Source organism: Mauremys mutica, chromosome 3, assembly GCF_020497125.1.
Source record: "Mauremys mutica isolate MM-2020 ecotype Southern chromosome 3, ASM2049712v1, whole genome shotgun sequence".
Classification (NCBI taxonomy): Eukaryota; Metazoa; Chordata; order Testudines; family Geoemydidae; genus Mauremys; species Mauremys mutica.
This window is the reverse complement of record NC_059074.1, coordinates 74,317,436-74,343,587: the sequence shown is the minus strand read 5'-3', so window position 1 is coordinate 74,343,587 and position 26,152 is coordinate 74,317,436. Positions and strand designations below refer to the sequence as shown.

The following is a 26,152-nucleotide window of genomic DNA, read 5'->3' as shown; positions in this document are numbered from 1 at the left end:
TAATATATTTCCTCTATTACTGAATTCAGGATACTGATCTCCTCGGATCCATCACACTTTGGTATAGAACAACTGTCCAATATGCCATGCCAAACTGCAGATTCCTTTTTTAACCCTAAAATGATTATCTAAAAGAATAAGAAAAGGAAAAAGCATTGTTAAAAATTCACACTATCTTCCATTATTCCCATGGAAATGTCCATCTATTTTGTAAGAATTTCACATTTTTGTATTGTTAGTGGAAAGCAAGAACAAGATAAATTATGCCTCGCTTCCATTTTCACTGACAAAAAATGAAGTGAGGGGGCATTTCCTAAGATGAAATAGCTCATAAGATAGCAAATTTTATCTTTTTATGATGGAATAAGGCAGTGCACACATGCAAAGAATAAAGATCTGTACAGTATTTGGTGTAATTATACAGAACATGAGCTTCCAGTAACATACACTACTTACATTGTCATTTATGAAAACTTCCATAACTCTCCATTTAAATGAAATTGCCGTATTTCCCTCAAGAAATGGATAATAGGCATTACTGCAGTCGTCTTTTTCCCTCTTCTGTAGCTTCTGAAAATTAGATATGTTTGGAGGTTTTTTAGGAACTACATTTCATCATAATTTATCTTAATTATTTTTAGCTGCTGCTACTGTATTTAAAATGTGATGTAATCAGCCCTTCTGTTAGAAATGGTTACAAAAATATACTGAAGATAAAAACCCAGTGTGATGTCAGCATGTCATAGCAGAGTTAGATTGTTTTAGAATACACAGAAGTGAGTTTTGTCTCAAAAAACTTCTTTGAGCTACTTATAAAACAAAACCTTTTGAAGGTAGTGGTCTGCCACTACACAAATGAAAAGCAACTGTTAACTAAAAGACCTTAATTCTATATCTTGATCTATATGGTCTTGTTACAGGTACAGGAATTTACCCACATCAAAGGGGTTACAGGATTGGGGCCAAAATTCACTAAGTTTTCTAGACCAACTTGTTAAGCCCTACAGTGTAGTTCCTGGAAGAGCTTGCCTCTTACATTTGAGCAGGACATCACTGTATGAGTAAGTTATCCTAGTAGCATCTGAATACCCTATATTTATCAGTTGTAAATTGATTTCCCTCATATCTGTTTTGGTAAAAGGGTTAATATAAAATTATCGTCTTAGCCCATGTGATGAGTTCTGCAAGCAACATCAAAACCTGGCACAGCTAGTTCTGTAGATTAGACATCCATACAGTAGGCTTATATTTCACAGTTATATTATTTATACACTTACGTCTTAAAGGTGCATATTTATTTTATCAGAAAATGGTTAAATTGGAAGGGCAAATATGCAATACATTAAAAAAATACAAGCAACTTAAATTCACTAAGGAATTATGGGAGAGAGGTGGACATGAAGAAAAATTGAGATGATGCAACTTCTATTTCGTATAGGCAGTGTGATGTTGCTAAATAATGCCTTAAACAAGCAGTGCTCCTGCAGAAGGTATCTTGATTTCTTTATATATATATATATATTTTTTTTTTTTTGAGTTCTGGCATTAGAGAAAAGCTACTGTAGCTTTGCATTACAAGATAATCTCTACTGAAAATACCATTGAATACTGACATTCTCTCCTTTTCTTTCAAAAATTATTTTGAAAAAAATCTAATTTTCCCAGAAACAAAATATTATCCCTTTACATAATCTACATTCTTAAACTGCCTGCCAAGTCGTCCTTCCCCGCAAACTCTTGACTGCAGAGGAAGTATTTTAACCTTGCCCTCTTAATTTATTCTACGTTCTAATTTTCAAGTAAACAGATGCCGCCTTTTTTCGCATTTGTTCCACATTCTGCCTATGTTGTTTCTGCTTCTGTGCACATTCAATTATCTATTTCTTCCTGATTCTGCAACTGATGTACTAAATTTCTATGTTAGTAGGGGAAAAAAAGAACCCTAGGCAAACCTCAAGGCAAAACAGTACAAACTTTTGTAATTCTATCTCAAGTCCAGGTACTCTACCTGAAAGTTAATAAGTCATGAATATACAGCATACAATAGATATACTGGGATTTAAAAAAAAAATACATATTCTACAATATTTTCTTCATACTGACAACTGGGCCATAACATCTCAGTATTTCTTTGGTCACTGCTTGGATGTGAAATGCTCAAGGGAAAATGAAGATGCTGTAGAAAGTAAAGTTGATGTTATCTGTGTTCTTTCATCTGTGTCAAACCAGTGTCTTAGCACTGTACTTGGGAATCAGATAAGCCACACAAGATGGCTGAATTTCAGTGGCTGGTGATGTGGTGCCTATATGTACAACTGATAAAACACCTCCATATCCTTTGGGACTAAATGTCCTCTATAAAAGGTAAATATTACTCTTTATGGGTGTGACCTAAAAAGTAGACCACAGGAGAGAGATACAAGTATTAGACGATTCATTACAGCTCAAGTTCTTGTGGCTCAAAGATCTATTTCCAGATGCTAGCAGATTTAGTCAATAAAAATAAGAAAAAGAGCAGTACCCACATGGCCTCTATCCCAACAATTTATAGACCCACTGAATTATTCAGTCTTACCGCTATTTCCCCTTATTAAGATGGTGAAGAGGCTTGAATGAGTTGTTATTGCTTGAGATCTTGTCCATTACTCCACACTCTTTTCTCCAGTTGGAAGCCCAAGCGAATTATGTTACCATCAGCTTTCTCACTGTTTTCTTCTCACTCCTAGAGTAGACTGGCCATGTGGAAAACATTCTTTTCCTTTTCTGGTCCAAAAATAAAGTGACAACTTAAGACTCTGTCAAAAAAATAGCAGTTGGACAGATCTTCTATTCAACCACAGTGTCAAAGCTGGTTACTTGGCAGGAACAGATGCTGGGTTTGATTCATTCCAAGATTTGCGTTGGCAGAAGATTTGATAAATTTCACACCACTGAAGTCTCTGTGGAGACTGGGCCTATTGAAGGCACCCATCAACACCAAGGATCCTGCAGCCCATCCAGCCTCAGAAATGGGCGGCACTAGTTGGGGACACGTGCTGATTCAATTGCATCCATTGCACAGCAGGACTCCTACAGAACCCCAGCTGCTAGTCAAAGCTGCCTTCTCCAAACCATCACCTGCTCACCCCCAATCCGCCTGGGAACAAAGTATACCCCGCTGGCACCAAGGAGAGCCTCTTTGCATAATCTCTCACCTGGTAAAAGATAAATGGCACTCCCTAACTTTAGGCACCGAAAAGTAGAATTCCTCCTTCCTCTTGGAGTCAGGTATAAGTCTACATGTTCTATAACTGAAGCTGCAAATAGCACAGCATGCAGAAGGTAAGTGGTCAACATGAAAGATGTCTGTGATTGCTGGAGTCTGATGATTAGAAGCCAGAGCAGAATCCTGGCACTAACTGCAGCATGGGCTATGTGCTCAGGCTCTGGAACCATACAACTAATTTAATGCAGTTGCACAGCTGTTTAAAACTTCTATTCACCAGGATAGACAATTGATGAGGACAACCAGAATAGTAAAAGTGTTGAAAGATCAAAGCAAACGTGATCACTTTTTCTTGCAATATACTCTACTGCCTGTTGGTCCTTGAGCTGTACGGCACATGCCACTCTGCATAAGGAAACTAATGCCACTCCAAGTTCTTGAAACTTTCTTAACCGCCTGCTGCCATGGATATGGCCAGTTAAATAAATGGTAATCCTCTGTCCTTCCGAAAGAAACCTTTTAACCATAACTTCACAGCTATGGCTAGTTGGCCATACGGGGGACTGGTGAGTGGACTTGGGTTTACAAAAATTAAAATACCAAAACAAGAAAACTTGATGTGTAAATGCAGAAACTATGCTGGGAACTTTTGTCTGTCTCAGTGCTTTACAAACTTCAATAAGTTCTCCCAGCACCAGTGAAAGGGGTAGTATTATATACACCTTTTCCAGATGGAGGAAATCAGCCTAGAGGTTGATGACTCACTCATATGCAGAACTGATATAAGAAGCTGGGGGCCCTGATTCTCAGACCCTTGCTCTGATAACTTAGGCCACACTCCCTAGACAATAAAACACTTGAGGCTGCTGGAAAATACAAATAACTTGGTCCTGGGAATCCCAAATACAAAGCAAGGCATAGACCTTATAGATTACTTTCTAAAGTCAGGGTAAGTTTTCAAGAATTACTGTTCTGTATTGAGAAACTAAGAAATGCCTCTGGATGCTGGTGTGCAGGAGACCAGAGAAAAGCAAAATCAAAAACTTAGTGACCTTTCAGATGCATGAGCCATGCAGTTCTACATACAATTGTGTGTGTGTGTGTGGGGGGGGGAATACCTTGATCTAAACTTCTTCACAGCTGAGTCTTCATGGAAAGAAAGTATTGTCAGTGCTCAGATAATCATTCCAGGTGACAAATACAGTTAATCTCTTCTACCCTGTCTACCTTTAAGTTGTCTAGGACAATTGACAAAACAATTTTTGATATAAAATCTATGCTGACAGATTGAAGAGGTGAAGTTTCCTAAGGCCAACTCCAAGAAGAAGAATCAGATGGGATAAGTGGAACTTCCTTTTATCACTACCAGTAGCCCTGAAAAGAGTTACCGTCTGTATGATCAAATTCATTTGACTCAGTCCGAGAGCTGTTACTAAGAGCAAAATGCTCCTCTCCAAAAATGCATTGGGTATTCCTAGATGTTAGTCTGAACCTGAAATTCCCATGAATAGCAGCAGGAATTCTATGGTCTGAGATGTGTTCAAATATTATGGTGGTGCAGGACCTATAATTACATAGATCAGAGAAATGCACTGTGTCTTTAGGTCATCAACCGAGAGGTTTAATAGTATTCTTCTTGGTTAATATTTTCAAACACCCATGTTGTCACATATATGCAAATAAATGGCAAAAACATCACACAAAAAAAAAAGGGCAGGGGTCACAATAGCCAGAGAAAAGCAGAATATAATGGTTTGGTTTTATTATTATAAATTGTAAATATGCCTGCAATATTGCATGGAGACACTATATAAATTGAAAGAATAAATAAAATATTGACTTTATTATACACCGAGTTAGCCTCTGGAGGCCAGTGATTTGTGGTACCATATGTTGGACTAAATGAGACTATTCATTGAGAATTGTAAATAGTAAATATGGTAACCCTTTACAAACTGGCTATTAAAAATTTTAAGTAAATGGTGCATTTTAATTATATAGTAAAGAGGTTATTTCCAACCATTAAAAGATTGTAGGTATCAGGAAGAATTGATCGTCTGATAGAAGATAACATTTAAAAGTAGACCTTGGTAAATAAAGAAAGATGATTTTGTATATCAGTTTCTTTGACAAGCAGGTTCAGTACAGTGTTGCACAGTAATAGCCACTGAAACCTCAGTCCTTCTATAGTTCAGGTGAGATGCAAAAAAATCAGTTCCTTGGTAGATGCCCATAATATATTTAGGGTTTTTTGTTTGGTTTTTTTTTTTTTTGGCTTTATTATGCTTCACACTATCTAAACTTCCAATAAGTTTTGTTAAATGAAAAACTAGTGGTGATGAAGTTGGGAACTGAAGGTCAATGCATTTATCCTTTTTTGCCACAGGTACCTAGGAAGTTGAATAATTTAGCATAATAGAATATTGTCCTTGTTAAGCTTATAAACATTGTATTATATTGTCTTTGAACAGTGCCACTGGCAATCCATTTAATGTGCAGACCCAAGGAACAATAGGCCAGGCAGGATGCTGAGTGCACTTAAATAGAACTTAAATAGAGGCAAGTAACAAGTTGTCACCCAGAGAAAATGGCAAACGGGTTGGTATGAAATGTATGTTCCTAATTTGGGCCAGAGAGAAACTGCAGACTGTGAGATGGAGCCTTTAGTGGAAAAAAAATGTTCATTTTTTTGTCTGTTGTTGTTTGACTTTAAGACAAATGTGTAGAAGATAAAGCAGTAGTTCATGCTTAATTGATCCAAAAGTGAAATTGCTGTATGCAGTGCTTTTTTTCCCCCTTTTGCTTTTATGGATGGTGCACTCTCTCACATAGTGCCAATCCTGTGGTGAGGCACTTGTAAAGTCTGGAGGTTGGGGCATGTGAAATAGGGAGCTGGAAGGAAGCATGCTGCTATTCCATTAGAAGCAAAAGGAAGCGTAGGCCCGTAGAATACTTCTTCTTTCCCTTCCTTGCTGACATCCAGCACCTGCAGGACCAAAATGCTGAAAATAATATTTCAAGGATCACAGAAGAAATAGAAAACAAATTTGCTGGCACATATTGTATACACTTATTAATCCCAAGGAAAGGCAATTTCAACCCAATGGATTTTATTTAAGGATCAACTGATGTATTAATGTCCATATCACCCAAATCTTATCCTAACCGTCACTTAATAGCAAATAGTAAAATTTGATCCCACTTACTAGCTGTACACTTGCATGGTTGTACATGTAGAACTGTGCACAGAGATGCTAAACCATTACTACAAAATATGAATCATTTGTCAAACTGATATTTTGAGAAGCAAGGAAACTCAGGGCTGGCTGAATGACAGAGTAAATGAAGACATACAGAGAAAAGTGCCTTTCTTCAGAAAGAGGGACCAGCATGCTCAATTTGAAAATAGAAGGGCTCATAGTGCTGTTTAAAACTAGGCAGTGTGCCAGCACCTGAGAGCATATGTAGTCAACACTTACAGCTCTGCCAAAGCACTTTCTCATTTGTTATATATTTTTTTCTTGTAGGCCCGGGTCTCTGTTGGGCAGACTGTCAGTTCTGAGATGGTTCTGTGATGTAGGGAAAGGTCCACTCAAAAGCAGCACTCAAAATGCATTTTCACTTGCCATCAAGTAGTATTTGAACAGAGATGAAATAATACTCAAAAGGTCCCACAGATTATAAACAAGTGTTTGTTAGTACGTTTCCCAACTTGATATAGTGCTGTTTGTTACATTTTATGTACTGTACAGTGTTCCTATCCAAGCCATTGTGCATTAATTTTCCATTTAAAATTGACAAAGTATTAAATATGTTACCCCACTCAACTTATCATCATGGATGGTTCTACAACTGGGGCACTGCATCACTCAGAAAAATGAAAATAATTCACCTAAAGCCCAGAGGTAAGTATATATAGAGCCCTGTGCGGATACAAATTTATATCCACGTATGTGGATATCCGCAGTTATAAATCAGTATCCATGCAACTGCAGCAGGGAAAAGAGCAGAACATGGGGCCACCACTCCCAGGAGCCAGCGCTGGCAGCTCTTCCAGCGTGGCTATACCGCCCGCAGCCCCGCCCCCAGCTCTACCCCCATCCCTTCCACCCAATTGTCTGCATCTCCTGTCTGGGGGCAGGCATGCCACTTGAACACAAGAGTGTGACCAGGGACAGCTGCTCATGATCCTGGTGCCCGCCCCAGTGGGCAGGGCTGGGGGCCATACAGCCATGTTGGAGGAGCTGGCTCCTGGGAGCAGCGGCCCCATGTTCTGCTCCTTTCACTGCTGTGGTTCCCAGGAGAGCACTGCGGTTCCGCAGAGGCCAATTTATATCCACGGGTGGGTGGGAGTGTGTGTGTATAAAATAAAATGACCTTATTAGATGTTGGGGAATAGAAAATTACATTAGGGTCATTGAAGCAACAAGAGAGAAAACAGTGGGGGAACGGCTCCACATTTTAGATGTCTATACAGAAATACAAGGAATATGGGGAAGACCTGGAAAAATTAGTACATAAGAAATTACATCTTAAGTGGCATCACTGAAACTTGGTGGGATAAATCGCATGACTAGAATACTGTTATAAAGGGGTATAGCTTGTTCACAAAGGACAGGCAGGGGGAAAAGGGAGGAGGTGTTGCATTATACATCAAGAATATACACACTTGTTCTGAGGTCCAGAAGGAGGTGACTGGCAGACCAGCTGAATGTGTCTGGGTGAAGATAAATTATGCCAGTCCAATCTACTTCCCTTCCTTGACAGAGTTATTGGCCTAGAGGCCAGGATGTTGTAGACATCATGTATTTTGATTTTGGCACAGTCCAACCTGACATTCTCGTAAGTAGAGAATTGTGATCTAGATGAAATTACTATAAGGTGGGTGCAAAACTGGTAGAAAGAATGTACTAAAAGAGTAATTAACAATGGTTCACTGTCAGACTGTGAGGATGTATTTAGTGGAGTCCCACAGGGGCCTATCCTGGGTGTGGTACTATTCAATTTTTTCATAAATGACTTAGATAATGGAATGGAGATATCACTTATAAAATTCGTGGATAATACCACGCTGAGAGGGTTGGCAGACAGTATTAGACTTCAAAATGATCTTTATAAATTGGATAATTGGTCCAAAATCAACAAGATGAAATTAAATAAAGGCAAGTTCAAAGTACTACACTTAGGAAGGAAAAATCAAATGCATAAATACAACTGGGGAATAACTGGCTAAGCATTAATATTTCTAAAAAAGGATCTGGGAGTTATCGGATGAGCCAACAATGTGATGCAGTTGTTAAAAAAAAAGTGAATATCATTCTGGGGTGTATTAACAGGAGAGTAGTATGACATGGGGCATGTTGTGTAAGATATGGAAAGTAACCATCCTGGTCTGCTCAGCACTGGTGAGGCCTCAGCTGGAGTACTGGGCCAGTTCTGGGTGCCGCATTTTAGAAAAGATGTGGGCAATTTGGAGAGTCAAGGGGAGAGCAACAAATGACAAAAGGGTTAGAATAACTGCGCATGTTTAGTCTTGAGAAAAGAAGACTGAGAGGGTCCCGACAATAAGTTTCAAGTGCTTCAAAGTTTTAAATTAAGGGCTGTTACAAAGAGGATGTAAGGGAGATTTCAGTTAGATATTAGGAAAGCTTTCTAGCTATAAGGATAGTTAAGTATTGGTATAGGCTTCCAAAAGAGATGGGATCCCCATCACGGGAGGTTTTTTAAAAACAGTTTAGACAATCACCTGTCTGGGATGGTGTAGGTATACTTGGTCCTGCCTAGATGACCTCCTGAGGTTCTTTCCAGTACTATACTTCTGTGATTCTATAATCCCACTTTCACAGATTATTTACAGTTTTGGGGATCTATGAAGAGCCATGGATCGAGAGGGCAGCTGCTGTTATGATGGACTCTAGTGCAGCAGAAGACTACTGGAGAACCTAGTACCAATGGCAAAGCTATCAGCAGTACTTTTAAACATGCTCCAAAGTAAAGAGCACATGCACAACTAAGGCAGGTTGCGGTGTTCCAGCCCAAACTTTGACCTAGATCAATTACTGGTTATTTCTGGCCTTTTTATGGAAAATGAGAGGGCTGAAAAATTAATAGGACATTCCTCCTCCATTTAGACACTTTAAGTGTCATGGCACCTGGTAATATGCTTTTTTTTTAAAAAAACCCAAATCTTGTCTAGAGAGGAATTGCCCAGTCCATAGTCCCAGAAAATTTAATGCAGAAGTAGTAAATCTAATTACTAACCTGGAAATCTGTTAATATCCACAACATTTCCAAGGTATGTTTTAGAGATTCAGTGACTGCATAAGTATCATCCCTAATCTCTTTCGCCACTTCAAATAAATTTTGCTTTTTGATAACAGCTATGCAAAAAGTACCCTTGCAGAAACACTTGAAGAGACTTCAAAAGGAACCTAAATCTCTCACCTGGATACATGCCAAAGGCTCATTTGTCCAAATAGAATAGCCGCCAACTAAATATATTCTTCCATTGTGGACAGCAACACCAGATTCATTCTGACCTAAAGCAAAGAGGAAATCGAAAGCACTTGCATCTTTTAATTAACTCTGTTAGCATCAAAAGTTGGAGATTTCATTCATGAGATGCACATGGATTTGCTGTAACATGACAGTTTCAGAACTACCAATTCCTGGCAGTTAAAGTGGAGAGAAGGGCTTATCATGTGCTATCCCCAGGAATGCAATTTGAGTGCTATCCTGGAGGACAGAGATGATGCCGAAAACCACACACTGCAAGCCAGGTTAGTAACACTTGAATAGGGAACAGACTACAAAGTTTAAAGTGTATTAAAGAAAAGTATATTTTAAAAACATTATTTTCAGTAGCGTAAGAAATAGTAGATACTAATACATCTCTGAAGTAGGAAATAAGCCTCGTGTGAATGTTTCTACAACTATACATGTTTGTGTGTGTGTGTTCCATATGTTTAATATAAACATACTACTCTAACAGGATACACTGTTAGACCAATGAAGCCAAACTGGCACCTGTGCAGATCTCTTGAATTCTACGGAGTTAGATGGGTATAGCTAAAAAGAGAAGTTGTTCTACAAATCCCAATTCTATTTTAAATAGCAAAAGCCTGTTTAAGGAATCCACACATGTTAATGACATTTTAGAAAAATGTAAACACTGTTTAAAACTCTGTGTCCCATCACCAAGCACAGCTATAAGTGGAATCTTTAGTGGCAGTCTCAACAGAGAGGCTGAGCACTGAAGGCACAGAGAGGAAAAAGTACCCTCATCCTTGGAACCATTCCTTCAAGGTCAGGTTTGAAGCACAGGCCCTGCTACTGATCCCGTTGACTTCAGAGGTGCTCAGACAAATAAGCCCGCATTGCCACTGCTCCTGTTGTGCTGCCTATTCTGTGCAAGAACAAAGTGTTTCTTTGCCAGAGGCTGTCAACCCTGCACCTTTAAAGGCACAGAGGGGGGGGGGGGAGAGAAGGATGGAAAGGAAACTTAATTTAAAACAAAGTTTAGTCCCTCCCCTGTTTTACCAGTTCCAGGTATCTATCAACAGGAGATAGATTAACTCAGTTAAGTCTGGCATTTTGATTCCCTGACTCAGCCACCAAAAGCCAGACATGTGTATTATGTCTTTGCTTCCAGAAGTAGCAGCCTCAAAGTAATACTTAAAGAATGGTGTTGACATCAGGCTGGCCCTTAAAGCAACCTAACTGAAGATGGGAGTTGGTGACCACTGTGTATTACTCCCTTCCCCCAACTTAACCAGCTCAGCAAACTCCCTGTTCTCGCTGCTGCTCAGCCTTTAGCTCCTGAATCCATTGCCTCATTTGCTGGGCTCCATCAAGGAAGTTGCTGTGGTACCTATACAAAGGATTCTGAGCAACAACCGAGCAAGATTCTAGGACTCTTACAGCTGATTGAGCAGACGCAAGAACCAGCATTTGGGTGACCAGAAACTCTGCATCTGAAGGAACAGTTGTTCAAGTCAGGCCAATGATTGAATGACCTCAGCATTCCTGCAGTAAGGTTCTGGAGATGCCTCTTTCAATGCAGCTCCCGAGGCAGCTGCCACTGGTTTACTCCTGGGACACATTACTTTCCTGGTACAATGTTGGCTGTCTCTCCCCACTGCTTATAGTCAATAGTATTTCTGAGGGGCACATCAGACAGTCATGTTATGTGTGTAGCACAGGTAAATAAGGTGCACTGCTTTGCTGGCTGTTACTGCAATGATCCCTCAAGCTACTCATGAGGAAGTTTTCAAATCCAACGGCCATCCATGCTAATCTACTCCTCTCTGATTTGATTTAGTTCTAATAAACAAACACCTTTCTGGCATCCTGTTAAGACACTATTGTGTAGTAATAAGGATGGTACAGTTATGCATCTCCATAAATACTCTGACCACCACCACCACCAGCAGCCCATATAAAACTGCATTTTCAAGAAGTGCAAAGTATAATTGAATTGCCTTTGTGTATTCAAAAAAGTGAGATATTTCCACTGGTGCAATTAAGCATCTAGTGAAAGGGGAAATAAAATTTAATCATTTTATTATTTTGATTTTTTAACTAAACCCCTTTTAGTTGCATTGTTTTGAAAATATAGCCTCCTATGCTCCAAAAGAACACTCTTTAATGTTTTGTGCCTGATTCTCTTCTCTCTTAGAGCAGCAAGAGAATGACTCCTGTTGACATCAATGGGCTCTGCATCGGTTCCTAAATCAGGAGTGATTCCATTGAAGTCAGTGGAGGTCCACCATTGTAAAAGTGCTGTATGGGAGGAGAATTAGGCTCATAAAATAAAACAAAACAAAACAAAAAGCCTCCCACATTGACAAGCTTTCATTGACAGTTCATGAAAAAGACTTGCCTGTCAACATGTTGAAGCTGCAGCGCGTCCATTGGTCGGTGTCTATGTTATAAGAGTCTATGTGGCGTACAAGAATGCGATCGTTATTGTAGTCCAAATCATTCCCGCCTAAAACATAAAGCCTCCTTTGGACAGCAGCCATGGAATGGTACACTCTCCTCTGTAACATGGGGCTTCGGCTTATCCACTTGTTCTAGAAATGTAAACAAAGAAAAACTGGTCTTAGGCTCAGCAGCCCTTGGAGACTTGCAAGTGCTACGAGTGTCACATATCCCTCTTCCTAGCCACAAATCTTGTGTAAATATATTGCTAAATTTGAATGTTACTTAGAACAGCAGGTCAATTGATTGGACACCCACACCATAGCTGGCAATCTTTGTAGCTCTGTATTTTAATATTTATCTTCTGGGAGAATTCAGCGGTTCTTTCCCACTTCTTTAGAATGTGGCCGTGTGGTAAATGTTGTCTTTGGTTATACTTCAGGCATTGTTGGTTTGATAGGATAAGAGGACAGATGGAAGACACAACCAAATGTTGATTTCTTAAGTGTAACTGAAACATGAAAATGGTGATGCGACAGGAGCACAGGTGAGCCAAGGACTCTTCTCTCATGGATACAACACAGTATTTCCACCATCCCCCCAAACATTAACTTTTTCAACTCCTCTCCCTTGATCCTTTATGTTAGAATATATTGAAAAAATCTTATTTCATGACATATGGTAAATCTGAATTACTCATGGACAGATTTTAATCAAGGGATAGATTCCAAGCAAGAGTGTAGATTACAATTATAATTTTCATCTGTTACACTTATTTTAATATTATATTGTATCTGTGCTGAAAGTGTCATGATAAAATTTCTGAAAGACTAAAGGTTTCAGACGTTGCTCTCTCATGTCACTATTAAAAAAAAAGCGGTGCTGATGTGTTTCAGTAAGAAAGTATTAGATCTCTCTTCTGTATATAGCATTGAAAACTGGAACAGTAAGCTATATCAGGGCTAGAAGAGTGGGGGGGGGTTCCGCCCTTCATTCAGGAATTTATTTGGTTTTTATCTTTAGGAAGCAAAGGACGGGGAAAAAAAATCTCATAGCATCTTACCAAAGTATTTGTGCATTCCATTTTGTTTTCTTTATCCCTCCATATTTTGATTTAATCATTTATATAAGAAAAATGTTTTTGAATCTGTATTAACCAGGAAGGAGGCACTGCAGGAGTTTTACTACTTTTTTAAGGGTAAAAAGACATGAAACTTTAAGAGTCAGAAAACAACTGCTCCAGCTACCTTTAATGGTCAAACAATCTGCTACAAAAAGTCTAATTTATTGGTGAGGGAAGTTACAACATTTAGTCTGTGGGGTAATTTCTTATATTAAATACCCTGTAACTTGGTAACTCAATAGCCTCTGACAGTGGCCTCCACAGTATATAGCTATACATTACAATATATAAAATTTGAATATTAGGAATTAATTTTTGCATTAGCAGTTCAGTCCCTTGACACAAGACTATAGACACCATCTGCTTTGCAAAGCCTGCCTGCATCCCCTGATTATATCTTTAGCTTCCTCCACTGCAGTGCCTGCCAGGTGAGCCGCCAAGCACTGCAAAGGCAAAGAAACAGAGAGGCCTGGTGGGGTCATTCCTAATAAGCCAGCGTGTGAATACTAATCAGTGGTGGGGAAGCAGAGGTCACCCCAGCCTGCTTGTTGGCAGGTAGCTGTGTGCTCTGTGGCAGATGGCAGGCATTATCGACTCTCCACAAAGGCCTACCACAGAAACAAGCACTACTGCTGAATGATAGAGTTATTGAGATTCTGTGCAAGATGCAAGCAGATGTGATGTTTTTCAGTACCCACCGTAAACAATATGCCAGCAGAATTTTTAAAAAGAGCATGTGTGTACAAACATGAAGCAGACCTCATTTAAAGAATGCTAACACATTCTTCCTCTTTAACTGTTTGTGTTTCAGACTTGCCCTGCAATTAGCAATTTATGCTGAAGTAGCCAAGCCACAGATATTTTAGTGTGCAACTGCTGAGACTACCTGAGCAACTAAGGAATCTAGGCAAAGCATACACAACGCAAAAAGGAGGCAATGAATAGAAGTATGATGCCCAAATCACAAGCAAAATAAGACTGTAGCCTGTGATCAGTATGGGCACAGATTTATAACAGAACCTCTGTTTGTATAATCAATAACAACATATTGTGCCCTTTAAAATAAATTGTTAACTGTGATTCCTATAGCCGAATTCTGCTCTTGGATACAGACGTAATACTCCCCATAAAATCAATGGGAGTCACACGTAAGTATCTGTTGGCAGAATTTGGCTTTAAATATAAAACTCAAAGCCCCAATCCAGCAATCAGAAGTCAATATCCTTCTATAGGGGCATAAGAGTCCACCCATGCTGATGTGACTGTAGGATTAGGGTGTTTGTTTCCCTAATACAGGAGGAAAGGACATATTACCATGTCCCAGTGCTCTGAAGTTGTTACTGTACAATTTTAACCTAATCAAAACACATACATAATGTATGACCAAATTCCTAAAAGATATTTTTGGTGCTCAGATAATAAAGTGATAGGCACATTAGCAATATCAAAAATGGTCAGATTTTTCTTTCTTTCTTTTTTTTAATCAACTGCTTTGTAATAAATCAATTTAACAGATCACTGATGGGCAGTGTAGGTCCAAAATTATGTTTTTGTGGTAAATGAAAATTTTACAAACCCTAACATTAATAGAAACAGTTTCATGTTCATGAAAACACTTTTGTTTGGTTTTATACATTTCCCTGCGGCATGTGGAGCACAAATATCGCAACACTGGGCTACCATTGGAGAACAAGTATGTGAAACTGACTAGTTTATTTGCATTGTCCAAGGCTAGTGGTTTGCAAAAAGCAAAGAAGCAGAATAAATGGTGATACATACAGTAGATTTTTAACATGTTTTCAGTGTTGCTAATCTAAAATGCTTCTAGTAACCCAGTTAAGGAGTATTATTTTTTTAAACAGTGGCCCTTATCCTCTGTTACTCTGTACATGCACACTCATTTACAACAGGGGAAAGCAGGTATAAAACACTAGCCATTTGAATTGGCAGTATGTTTGATCTGCCAGTATTCTTTAATATACATTTGTTATATACCTTGTTCATGCAAACATATAAGCAAAACCTACAACACAGAGACTCACCTGCTTAGGATCATAAACCATTAGCCTGTTCTGGTATTGTGCAGTATTTGTTACTCCTCCTACAAGAGATTTTACATGGGTTAAAATAGTTTCATGAGTACCAAAAAGGACCAAGATCTTAGTAAAGCAAATCAATCACATTTAGGACTATAATTTTATATACCACAGTATTAAATCTACGACATAATTATATTACTTATTACCAGTTTTACTTTCATACAGTTAGACCTTTTGATCTAGTTAATAACTTGCACAGCTGATCCATGTTGCCAGAATACAAGGCAAAACAAAAACAAACAAATAAAACAATTGATCTCTCTCTCTGTAAAGCTAATACCTTGGGCTAAAACATGGTACAACAATACTATTTGTTTAGTACACTGACCAGTCTTCAAATGTGCTAAGGACTATTATAAAGAGCATGGTTCAATTGTTCTCCATGTCCACTGAAAGCAGGACAAGGAGTAATCAGCTTAATCTGCAGCAAGGGAGATTTAGGTTAGATATTAGAACAATCTTTCTAACTATAAGGATAGTTAAATTCTGGAATAGGCTTCCATGGGAGTTTATGGAATCACCGTCATTGGAGGCTTAGACAAAAATAGGTTTGTTAGACAATCACCTGGCACAGGTGACCCAGGTTTACTTGGTCCTGCCTCAATGCCAGGGGCTGAACTAGATGCCCTCCTCAAGGTCCCTCCCAGCCCTACATTTCTGTGATTCTATGTGCTCAACCCTGTTCAAGACACAAAGATACATATAATAATAATAATCCCTAGCATTTATATAGCACTTTTAGTCAATAGATCTCAAAGTGCTTTATGAAAGAGGTAAATATCATTATCCCCATTTTACAGATGGAAAAATTGAGGCACAGAGAGGTGAAATGACTAGACTGTCCCTGGTTCAAGGAGTATGCAATCTAAGAGGCAGTCAAAGAGAAGAGAGGACCTACGGAGGAAAACACAGGACAGGAGAAAATTTAGGAGTTGGAGGTGGGGATTAGAGCTGTAACCAAACAGGAATGGCACTATGGGGCATCATTTTCATTTAGAAACATTGTGCTGAATCTTAGAACAACAATCACTTTCACATATAATTCTGAAAGAAAAACAAAATGCGATTTGTATATATGAAGAGAATATCTTGTTCATGGAAGTAGCCATGGGAATAACTAACAGATGTATGCTGTGGGCTCCTTCAACAATGGTTAAGTCTGAAACACCATTAACCTTTGCCAAGAAGCATACCCAAATACTACATCCTGGCTGCTTAGCTGTCAATATAATTTACAAACAAAGATGAAAGGCACCTTCAAAATGCCCAGGATAGTTTATTTGGCCCAAATTGATGCTTCACATTAATGATTTGATATATGATCACTCTGTGCTCTCTTAGTTTTAAATGTTTGTCCTCATAGGCCCCGATGCTGTAATCTGATCCACACAGGTGAAGCCCTGCACACACTAACATCATTGGAACACCATGAAGACTGGATTGCAGCATCAGAACCTTAGGAAATTCTGTGTGTCAGCGACAATCCTCAGCTGTGCAGAGCATGGAGAGGACAAAGTGGTCTCTAAACTGATTTTTGGCTTAGTGGGAGGGTGGGGTAGATCAGCCTTCAGTGCAAGTCACAGCAGTCACAGACCTGCTCTAATTTATGTTGGCTAAACTAGTCCCAAGGGGCCAATCAGGCATTACGCTTCAGCTCTGCCTCCTCTAGTCCCCAGCCCACCCCTGAAATGACCCTAGGGTTGAGATAGTGGCCAGGAGAACTGTCCAGAGAATTCTCCCATGCAGGAGTAATCCGCAGTTGCTCTTTGTAGCACTCCGGTGACACAAAGTTACCTTAATGGGGCCCAGGATCTGACCATGTGTCTTCCTATGGGCAGAGCTCACTGTTACCTTTAAAAAAATCATTTACCAAGATCTGCTTTCGGGCTGCTCATCAGAAAGCTATAATCATATTTCCTCTTGACCTCTAACCTCATCTTCTCTTTAAATTTTTTAAAATGTAATACTTAAAAGGTAATGTCCAAAATAGAGCAATTTCCAGATATTTTGTACGTCGATACTTAGAAACTTTGTAACAACATCTATATTGTCTCCATAATGTGGTTAACCTCAAGATTTCATCGCGCCCTGCCATGATTATTTTTTAATCTCCTGGGTTAATAAATCTTGAAATTCACCTAAGCAAAAGTCAATATTTATTATACCACATCCTATGGTCTGGAATACTGACCGCAACAATATTACACCTGGTCATGTTAAAAAGCAAGCTACGTCCTGCAATGTCAGTAATATAACCAATTAATAGGAAAAGCCTCCCATTCAATGTCTTGCAGTTCCAGACATTTTTACACATCTAGGAGAAACTAAGGACAAATCTATCAAAACAAATTGCCCTTTACTGCTTGGTGGTAACACCGACTATTTATATTACAGCCATGTCTTGAGGTGCCAATCCCATTGTGCTAGGCACTGTATATGCATGTAGTAACATGTGGTCCTTGCTCTGCGGAGTTTGCAATCTAAACAGACAAGCCAGACAGTGTGTTCTTTCAAAATATTTCCACCCTGCTACGATGTTGCTATTTACTGTCACAACCTCCGTAGATTACATATGCAACAATATGCATAGGCAAGTTCTCATTATTCCCCTTCCTAACCTCAGGATACATTACGTAGCTCTGTGTAGTTGTACATCCTTGTATACTGTCAACTGTACATATAGCTACACAATGATCTTTTTTTCTAATCTTTGTTTTGTAATTCAATTTCTTTTGCATATTTCTTTTCTCTTGTACTGTAATATCTAGAAATGAGATGTCAGATTACTATTTTGAAACATAAAAATCAGTTATTTTGCTGATTCCCTCTAAATGTTAAACTACAGGAGGTATATCAGAAACATGATGCTGGGCCTCTTACCAAGTCACTCTTAGGAAAGAAAAGCCTGGAAACCGTTTTGTTTTTGTTTTGTTTGGTGTAGGGGTTGCTTCCTAGTAAAATAATTCATAAATAATCAAAGAAATTAAAACCATTTCTGTTCCCCATAAAAAGCCCCTCATACCAAGTACTGTACACAGCCTACATTTTTTCCTGCAATACTACTCATCGGTGGTGTTTTATCATTACATTCCTTTCACATGCTGCTCTTCACTTTTAGATTAATCTGCCAAAATGAGATGCTAAGGATTTGCATACAGATTTGACTACACAAAAATAGATATGGAATTAATAACAGTCTCTATATGTTTTAATTTCTTCTAGACTGGAGTACCCTTGCCTCCAGCAGTATTCTTGGCTTTGAAAGTCATCAAGCTGATTTGTCTGCTCTTAGGTTATGATGCCACATGCTGCTACACTGTCCCCTGCAATCAAAGTGCTTGCATAGATAGATTCCATGCCTTCCCCTAACAAGTATATTTTATAGATTGGCAGTTTTGATCTCCCCTCCCCAGGGGGATAATCTGCATCTTAACAGCTTTCTTTAGATACATCTGTCATTAAATATGCCATCTTATATCAGCATCAGTTTTCAAAACCAAGTTTCTCCTAACTTTGAAGTGCTATAGTGAAAATTTTAAATTTTCTGCCAAAATTCCAGTTTAACAAGTCTGAAAGTGTCCTCTTGGACTACTGCTCTAAAAATACTCAAGGAAAAAAGGAAGGGGGAGAGAAAGGGATAAAAAGAAAATGTCTCTTAAAAATACACAATAGGGAGAAATAAAAGTTTAAATGGTACCAACAAGGATAGCTGCTTTCCCTCATAAAAAATGGAATTTCTTAAAACTTTTCTTCATTATTCTCCCCTAGATACAGGTATGCACAAGTGATAATATCTCTATAGAGATGCATTTAAAAACAAAATTCATATTAAATTCGTGTCAAGCCATAGCAATTATACTGTAGTAGCTGGCTTATGTGAGAAGAAAGTCTGGGTGTAAATTACTACAAATTTTACAGTTTGGGAAGTCCAGCCAGCATTTCCCAAATATCAGACACTACATAATAATAGTACATTAAATTCATTGCACTGTGACAGAAGTGATTTGATTTTGGGACCCAAAGCTTCAGTGAGGAGAGGCCTTCCTCCCTAGGGACCTCCCCATGACAGCACAATGCCCAGATCTTCCTTCTGAAGGTGATAGAAGGTGAAAAGGTGGGGGTCCAACCAGCATTAATGCCATACACCTGTCAAGGTCCTTATACTGCATTCATCAATATTGTCTAACTCCTGCACAGATTTCGAAGTGGAAATCCATGCCAGGCCTGCCAGAGGAGTGGTGCAATACAGCAAGTATTTCCCAGCTCAAGCCACCCAAAAATCCTAACCACACAATTCAGATCTCAGGTGCCCACCTACACAAAGAAGTTTCTGGAGAAGGCGAGAGGCTTGCCACAGAACTACTTTCCCTCACTCTTTCACTGACTTAGCCTACATGGGGAAGACACTTGGTTCCCCTGTAGACCATGAAATGATTTGTAAATTGTATTGAATAACTACATCCTGCAGCCCTTACTCAAGCAAGCCTCAGAAATGTGTGTGGGTTTTTGTTTTTTTGCCTTAACAAGGCTTGTAAAATCAGATCCCAAGTGCAGAATATTATCCATAATAAATATGTCCTAGGTGCAAAAACCATCACATGACAGGGGGAATGTAATACAATCAAAGTCCCAGAGAAAGTATCACAAACCCATTGAATTTGAATCTGAGTTGGTCGGGAGAGGTGTAAAACCACATGTTGGCAAAGAGCTCCCATGTGCATTTATTCCAGCAAGTCCATGGAATATACAGTATTCATGAAATGTACCCCAAGGTACACTCCACTATTTTCAGGAAGGAATCACCCTCTTCTCTTCCAGTTGTGTGCCAGAAACCGCGGCCAATGGGAGCTGTGGGGGTAGCGCCTGTAGTGCGCAGATCCCCCTGGCCCCTCCGCCTAGGAGTCAGACATGCTGGCCGCTTCCAGGAACCACCTGAGGTAAGCACCTCCTGGCCAGAGCCACACTCCAAATCCCCTCCTGCACCCCAACTCCCTGCCCCAGCCCTAAGCCCCCTCCTGAACCCCAAACTCCTCATCCCTGGCCCCACCCAAGAGTCCAGAGCCCTCACCCCCTCCTGCACGCCGAACCCCTCGGTCCCAGCCCAGAGCCCCTCCCGCACTCCAAACCCCTTATCCCCGTCCCCACGCAAGAGCCCGCACCCTCATCCCCTCCTGCACCCCAACCCCCTGCCCCAACCCAGGGAAAGTGAGTGAGGTTGGGGGAGATCCAGCAATTGAAGGAGGGGGGAGGATGGAATGAACAGGGGGTGGGGCCTAGGAGAAAGGGCAGGGCCTCAGGGCAGGGGGTGGGGCAAGATGTTTAGTTTTGTGCGATTAGAAAGTAGGCAACCCTAGCTGCTGCTCATATTTTTCCCTAAAGCAGCAGAAAAAAATTGACCAAGGTTTTGAATAGTAGCAATGAAATCCCAGGAGTCTCTGCTCAGATTTCAATCATTTGCACCTGGAAAGGCAATGGGCAGCAACAAAGGCACCGAAGTGCCCTGCCTGCAAGACAAGTAAACAGAACTACAATGGTTTGCACTCTGTTCATGTTTGAAAGATTCTATTGGCAATCATAGGGTCTAGATACATAAGCGTCATTAAAGTTTATTTTAATGCAATTTAAGAAAAGCTTATGCTAGCCAAAATTTTCAAATTTAGGCCCAAATATTTAAAGGTGACTCCCATGGGAGTGAGGCACCTAAATATCCTGGAGATCTGGGCCTTTGTGCCTGAAGTTATGTATGGATTTAGATACCCAGGCAACTAAATAGAAATGGCCTGATTTCCACAGGTGCTGAGCACCCACAACTCCAATAGAAGTGAACAGGAGAAGCGGCTACTTAGCATCTCTGAAAACCAGACAACTTATTTAATCACCTAGTTTTAGGCACCTACATTTGAAGTTTTTGGCCATTCTGCAGTAGCTAATTGCACTTGCTCTGAAAGCTTACTACTGACTATTGGAAAGTAGATTTTTCAAACAGCAAGTACTAATATTTTGGAATAGCAAAATATGTTCTCTGCATTATCCTCCCACTCCTTCTGCATCTACGCAGTGAGCACTATTATCTGGCCCTGAGAGATTAATTAATGATAGAAAACTGACTAAAGTTATGGATAGTATCTATACACTACCTTTAAAAATACTAATATTTTCAATGTACATGGCCCACTTATCTTGCCTGTCCATAACACAGATCAATACAATACTAAATTAATTTGTATCATATGCTTTAGTAATTCATAATAAAATGTCATAATCTAGCAAATCCCATAAAGACAGAAATTAGATATAAAAGAGAAGACCTATCTAGTTCATCCTTCTGCCAGTATCTTGCTCCTTACTGTACCATCCATTTTGCAGCAGAAACTCCACCGATACCAATATCAAATACAGATGGCATGATCTGATCCCATATATTCTCTGTTGCAATTTTCAATTACTCAAGCAATGGGGCATCCACCAGATTTCTTGGAAGGCTATTCTACAGTCTGATTAATGTATTTTACACATATATTTAAACACTCTACTACACTGGTACATTAAATAAATAAGGATTTTATTGAAAGATATAAATACATATTTAATCCAGTCTATTGGGCACATTAACTGTCTTCAAAATGCTTCAGCGTAATTATCTATTTTCCTTTACTCTGTATATCCTGATGGCTTAAACATTGCTTTTAACTGCTCCAGAGTTCAGCTAAATTCTGAATTGGATATTCACTGTTGTATGCAACGGGTAAGGTACACCTTCAAATGGGTCTAGCTCTTATTTCTACACAAGCCTGGGTAAACATATTCTCCCACTAAACCTTGTGTGGCCAGTTTTGGAAGCCATCAGAAACGTAAACTGTGGGAAGAAATAACGAAGGGCGGAGAGGGAGCATGTCATACCTGCCTACACTGATACTCTGTCTGGAACAGCACCAGGTCTTAACACACATAAATCACAACTGGCAGATCAGAAGTCAGGTAGTTTGTAACATACAACAGTAAGATGTTGCACTATTAAGTGCTGCACACTGTTCTTCCATGATCTCTGACATCCTATGATGCCTCTATCTCCAGCCCCTTTATATATAATGTTCATGAGTATGTATGTACATATACTGGCCACCTGCTATAACTGCTTCCCATGTTTTTTTTCTTTCTTTCTTAATGCAGGATGGGGACCTTTGACATTATGATCTATGTAGGCAGACTGCTGCACCCACACAGTTGACCTCATTGACTTGCCCAAGAGGGTTAAACTGCAGGATTGAGACATAAATACATAACAATGTTGCATTCACAGAGCACCTTCTCTCCTGAGGGATCTCAGAGCACTCTATAATACATACACTTCTAGGGTGAAGGATGGCAATAAATGGATGCCTTATGTGAAAACTGGACCAGCTTATTCTTGACTTCCCTGAATATTACACACTTTATAACCTTCCATGACCTATTTCTGAATAAATAGCAATATTTTTCAGAAAGCCTATGTAAACACCCTTAAATTTGCAAAGTAACTAATGTCAGGAAAATCAATATGAAAGTTGATTACACTTCGTCCTTAACTCACACCACTGTGAATGGATAAAATAATGTATATTGGACCGAGTTAAGAATGGTGTGCTAGTTTGAAAATTGAAATGTTTTACTTTCATCAATTTGGATCATAAAATTAAGACTCATAGATTCCCAGGCAAGCAGGGACCACTGTGATCTAGTCTGATCTCCTCTATAACACAGGTCACAGAACTTCCCCAAAATAATTCCTAGAGCAGATCTTTCAGAAAAAACATCCAATCTTGATGTTAAAATTGTGAATGATGGAGAATTCACCACAACCTTTGGGAAATTGTTCCAGTAGGTAATTGCTCTCACTGTTAAAAGTTTATACCTTATCTCCAGTCTGAATTTGTCTAGCTTCAACTTCCAACCATCAGATCATGTTACACCTTTCTCTGCTAGACTGAAGAGCCCATTATTAAATATCTGTTTCCCATTTAGGTACTTTTAGACTGTATTCAACTCACCCCTTAACCTTTTCTTTGTTAAGCTAAATAGGTTGAGCTCCTTCAGTCTGTCACTATAAGGCAGTCATGGATCTTGTCTGAACCCTCCCCAGTTTTCAACATCCTTCTTGAATTATGGGCACCCAAACTGGACCCAGTATTCCAGCACTGGGCACATCAGTGCCAAAGACAGGGGTAAAATAACCCCTCTACTCCTATGCAAGGGAACTGTTTATGCATAGAAAGATTGCATTAGTTGTTTTGGAGACAGCATCGCACTGGGAACTCATGTTCAATAGATTATACACCACAACCCTCAAATCTTTTTCAGTCACAGCTCCCCAGTATAGTATCCCCCATCCTGTAAATATGTTCCATATTTGTTCCTAGATGTATACATTTGCCTGTATTAAAACACACATAGTTTGCTTTTGCCCAGCTTACCAAGCAATCCACATTACTCTGTTTCAATGACCTGTCCTCTTCATTATTTACCACTCCCCCAAATTTTGTGTCATTTGCAAACTTTAGTCGATTATTTTATGTTTTCTACCAGGCGATTGATAAAAATGTTAAATAGCATAGGGCCAAGAACAGATCCCTGTGAGATCCTGCTGGAAACACATCCGCTTGATGATGACTCCTGATTTCTATTTAACGTGTGCCATATTACTTTTATATTATTCTAGTTTTCTTTTTTTTGTTTTTTTTTAAATCAAAATGTTATGCAATAGCAATTCAAACACCTTATGGATGACTAAGTATATTTTACATCAACACTACCACCTTTATCAACCAAACTTGTAACTCGTCAAAAAAAATAATATCAAAGTAGTTGGACAGGTTCTATTTTCCATAAACTCATGTTGCTAGGAATTAATTATATTAATCTCCTTTGATTCTTTATTAATCAAGTCCTGTAGAATCAGCTCCATTATCTTGCCTGGGATCAGTGTCAGACTGACGCCTATAATTACCCAGGTTATCCTGTTTACTGACACTTGATCACAGCATGGATACAGAGGCTGTTTTTTTGTTTGTTTTTTGGGTTTTTTTAAGTGAATATGCAGCATTTTTAATCTTGTATCTGTCAGCAAATAGATTCTCATTTTGATCACTGTGATTTATAAATCGTGATTGGAGGAACCACATATGGTACGCAACTTTGAAGCAGGACATATTTAATAAAGAAAAAAGTACTGTATGAGCATTCTGGTGGCACCTTAAAGACTAAGAGATTTATACTCATTGTTTTTGTGGATACAGACTAACACGGCTACTCTTCTCATACTTGTATAGCATTCTGCTGCTTCTCTCATTATCCAGTGGTTTTATGTATCCATATTAAATTATTCTAAAATAGTGATACTCAGATTTCAGTGGTTCAGGTGCCAAATTAGCAATCAACATTACCCAAAAGAGACACCATAGTGTGAATTCATTGTTTCATTTATTCATATTATATAGTATATACATTATTCTCAGAGCAAAATGACTGACCAAATATCATTATTTTATCAACTACAATTGGTTAATAACATAGTAAAAACATCCCAATTGGTTAATAATTCAGTCACACAGTGTTTTAATATCATGTGCTGCAAAGAGCCACAGGAAACACAGTAAAGAGCCTCTTGCAGCTTGGGAGCATCAGTCTGAGTATCACTGTTCTAAAATAAAGGCTCAGCCCGACCTTTCCAGACATGTAAGCCAAAGTAAACTTATTGGTTTAATTCATGACAATAATTTGGTATTTTGTTAGTACCTCAAATTGTGTGAAACGTTTTCTACCTGATATCCAAAGAAGTCCATCCACCACAGATCCTGCATGACATGAAAGGGATCTGTCAAAGGACTGAACAAAGGCCCACTTGTTCTTCTTGGGACAATACCGCTCGACTGTAGGCAAAACTTGACGCAGTTCATTTCGTCCCCCTACCGCATAGAGGTTCTCATCCACAGCTCCCAATACAAAATGTTCCCGGCAGTTCTTCATTGGAGCTAACTCAGCCCAAGAGTTACTACGGGGGTCATACCGACAGGCAGTCCTTACCGCACAAGTGCGGCCTGTGGCATGCTCAACCTCTCCACCAGCTACAAAGAGAAAGTCTCCCATGACAGCTACACAGTGGTGACTTCTCCCAACAGGCATGGGAGCCAGTTCACTCCAGTTTGCAATCCCCGCTATATGAACATTCTCCTGATCTACTGGATTGAAGTACCGGAGTTCTTTTACTTTACAGATCTCACGTTTTTTCCCACCGATAATGTAAAGAGTGTCCGACTGGAAGCGAGGTTTCGTCCGTCTGGTCTGCCAAACTGGCTGTGCATAGATGCTCTGGTGGTATGTCAAGGCCTCATTAATAAGTGCTGTTGCCGTTTCACTAGCTTGGACAAGAGGATGAGAAAGGGCTACAGTATGTAGTGTATCCACATCCATAAGGCCAAAGCGGACATACTGGAGAAGTTCATCCATGTACTGATAGCGGCAGTTGTGTTCCAACCACCTCACAGCTAGCTAAAAAGTAGGGAAAAAAACACAAACACAAAAAGCAATTATCTATATTAATGTCATGATGGAGTTTTTCTAACACAGTGTTCGCATTCCAAAAGGAACTATACATTTGAATTATTACACACATAAAGCAATGTATGAGATACTTTTGAGTACATAGATATCAATATATGAGATGCATTCTCAAATTTCATCTGCTATTTACATAAAAAAAAAGATTAACATAAGAACGGCCGTACCGGGTCAGACCAAAGGTCCATCTAGCCCAGTATCTGTCTACCG

The 26,152-nt window shown here is 39.3% G+C and overlaps 1 protein-coding gene and 1 long non-coding RNA gene across 7 annotated transcripts in view; both read right to left on the bottom strand.

Moving 5' to 3' along the window:
- LOC123366854 lies at window positions 1–2,953 on the bottom strand. Its single transcript, XR_006578214.1, has 3 exons — window positions 2,576–2,953; window positions 457–570; window positions 1–128 (listed from the first exon to the last, which is right to left on the bottom strand). It is a non-coding gene; the product is annotated as an uncharacterized LOC123366854 (long non-coding RNA).
- A 1,767-nt stretch (window positions 2,954–4,720) lies between these two features.
- KLHL32 (kelch like family member 32) overlaps window positions 4,721–26,152 on the bottom strand; it is a 186,987-nt gene continuing 165,555 nt past the window's right edge. For 2 of the 6 annotated variants that reach the window (XM_045010668.1, XM_045010669.1), the window contains 5 exons: window positions 25,147–25,873; window positions 15,293–15,351; window positions 12,087–12,279; window positions 9,650–9,744; window positions 4,721–6,191 (listed from right to left, as the gene is read on the bottom strand). In XM_045010668.1, the coding sequence (XP_044866603.1) occupies window positions 6,030–6,191; window positions 9,650–9,744; window positions 12,087–12,279; window positions 15,293–15,351; window positions 25,147–25,873 (1,236 nt within the window). In that variant the 3' untranslated portion in view covers window positions 4,721–6,029. Of the gene's footprint in view, window positions 6,192–9,649; window positions 9,745–12,086; window positions 12,280–15,292; window positions 15,352–25,120; window positions 25,874–26,152 lie in introns of those variants that run through there. The other 4 variants (XM_045010671.1, XM_045010672.1, XR_006578212.1 and 1 more) reach the window with 4 other exon arrangements.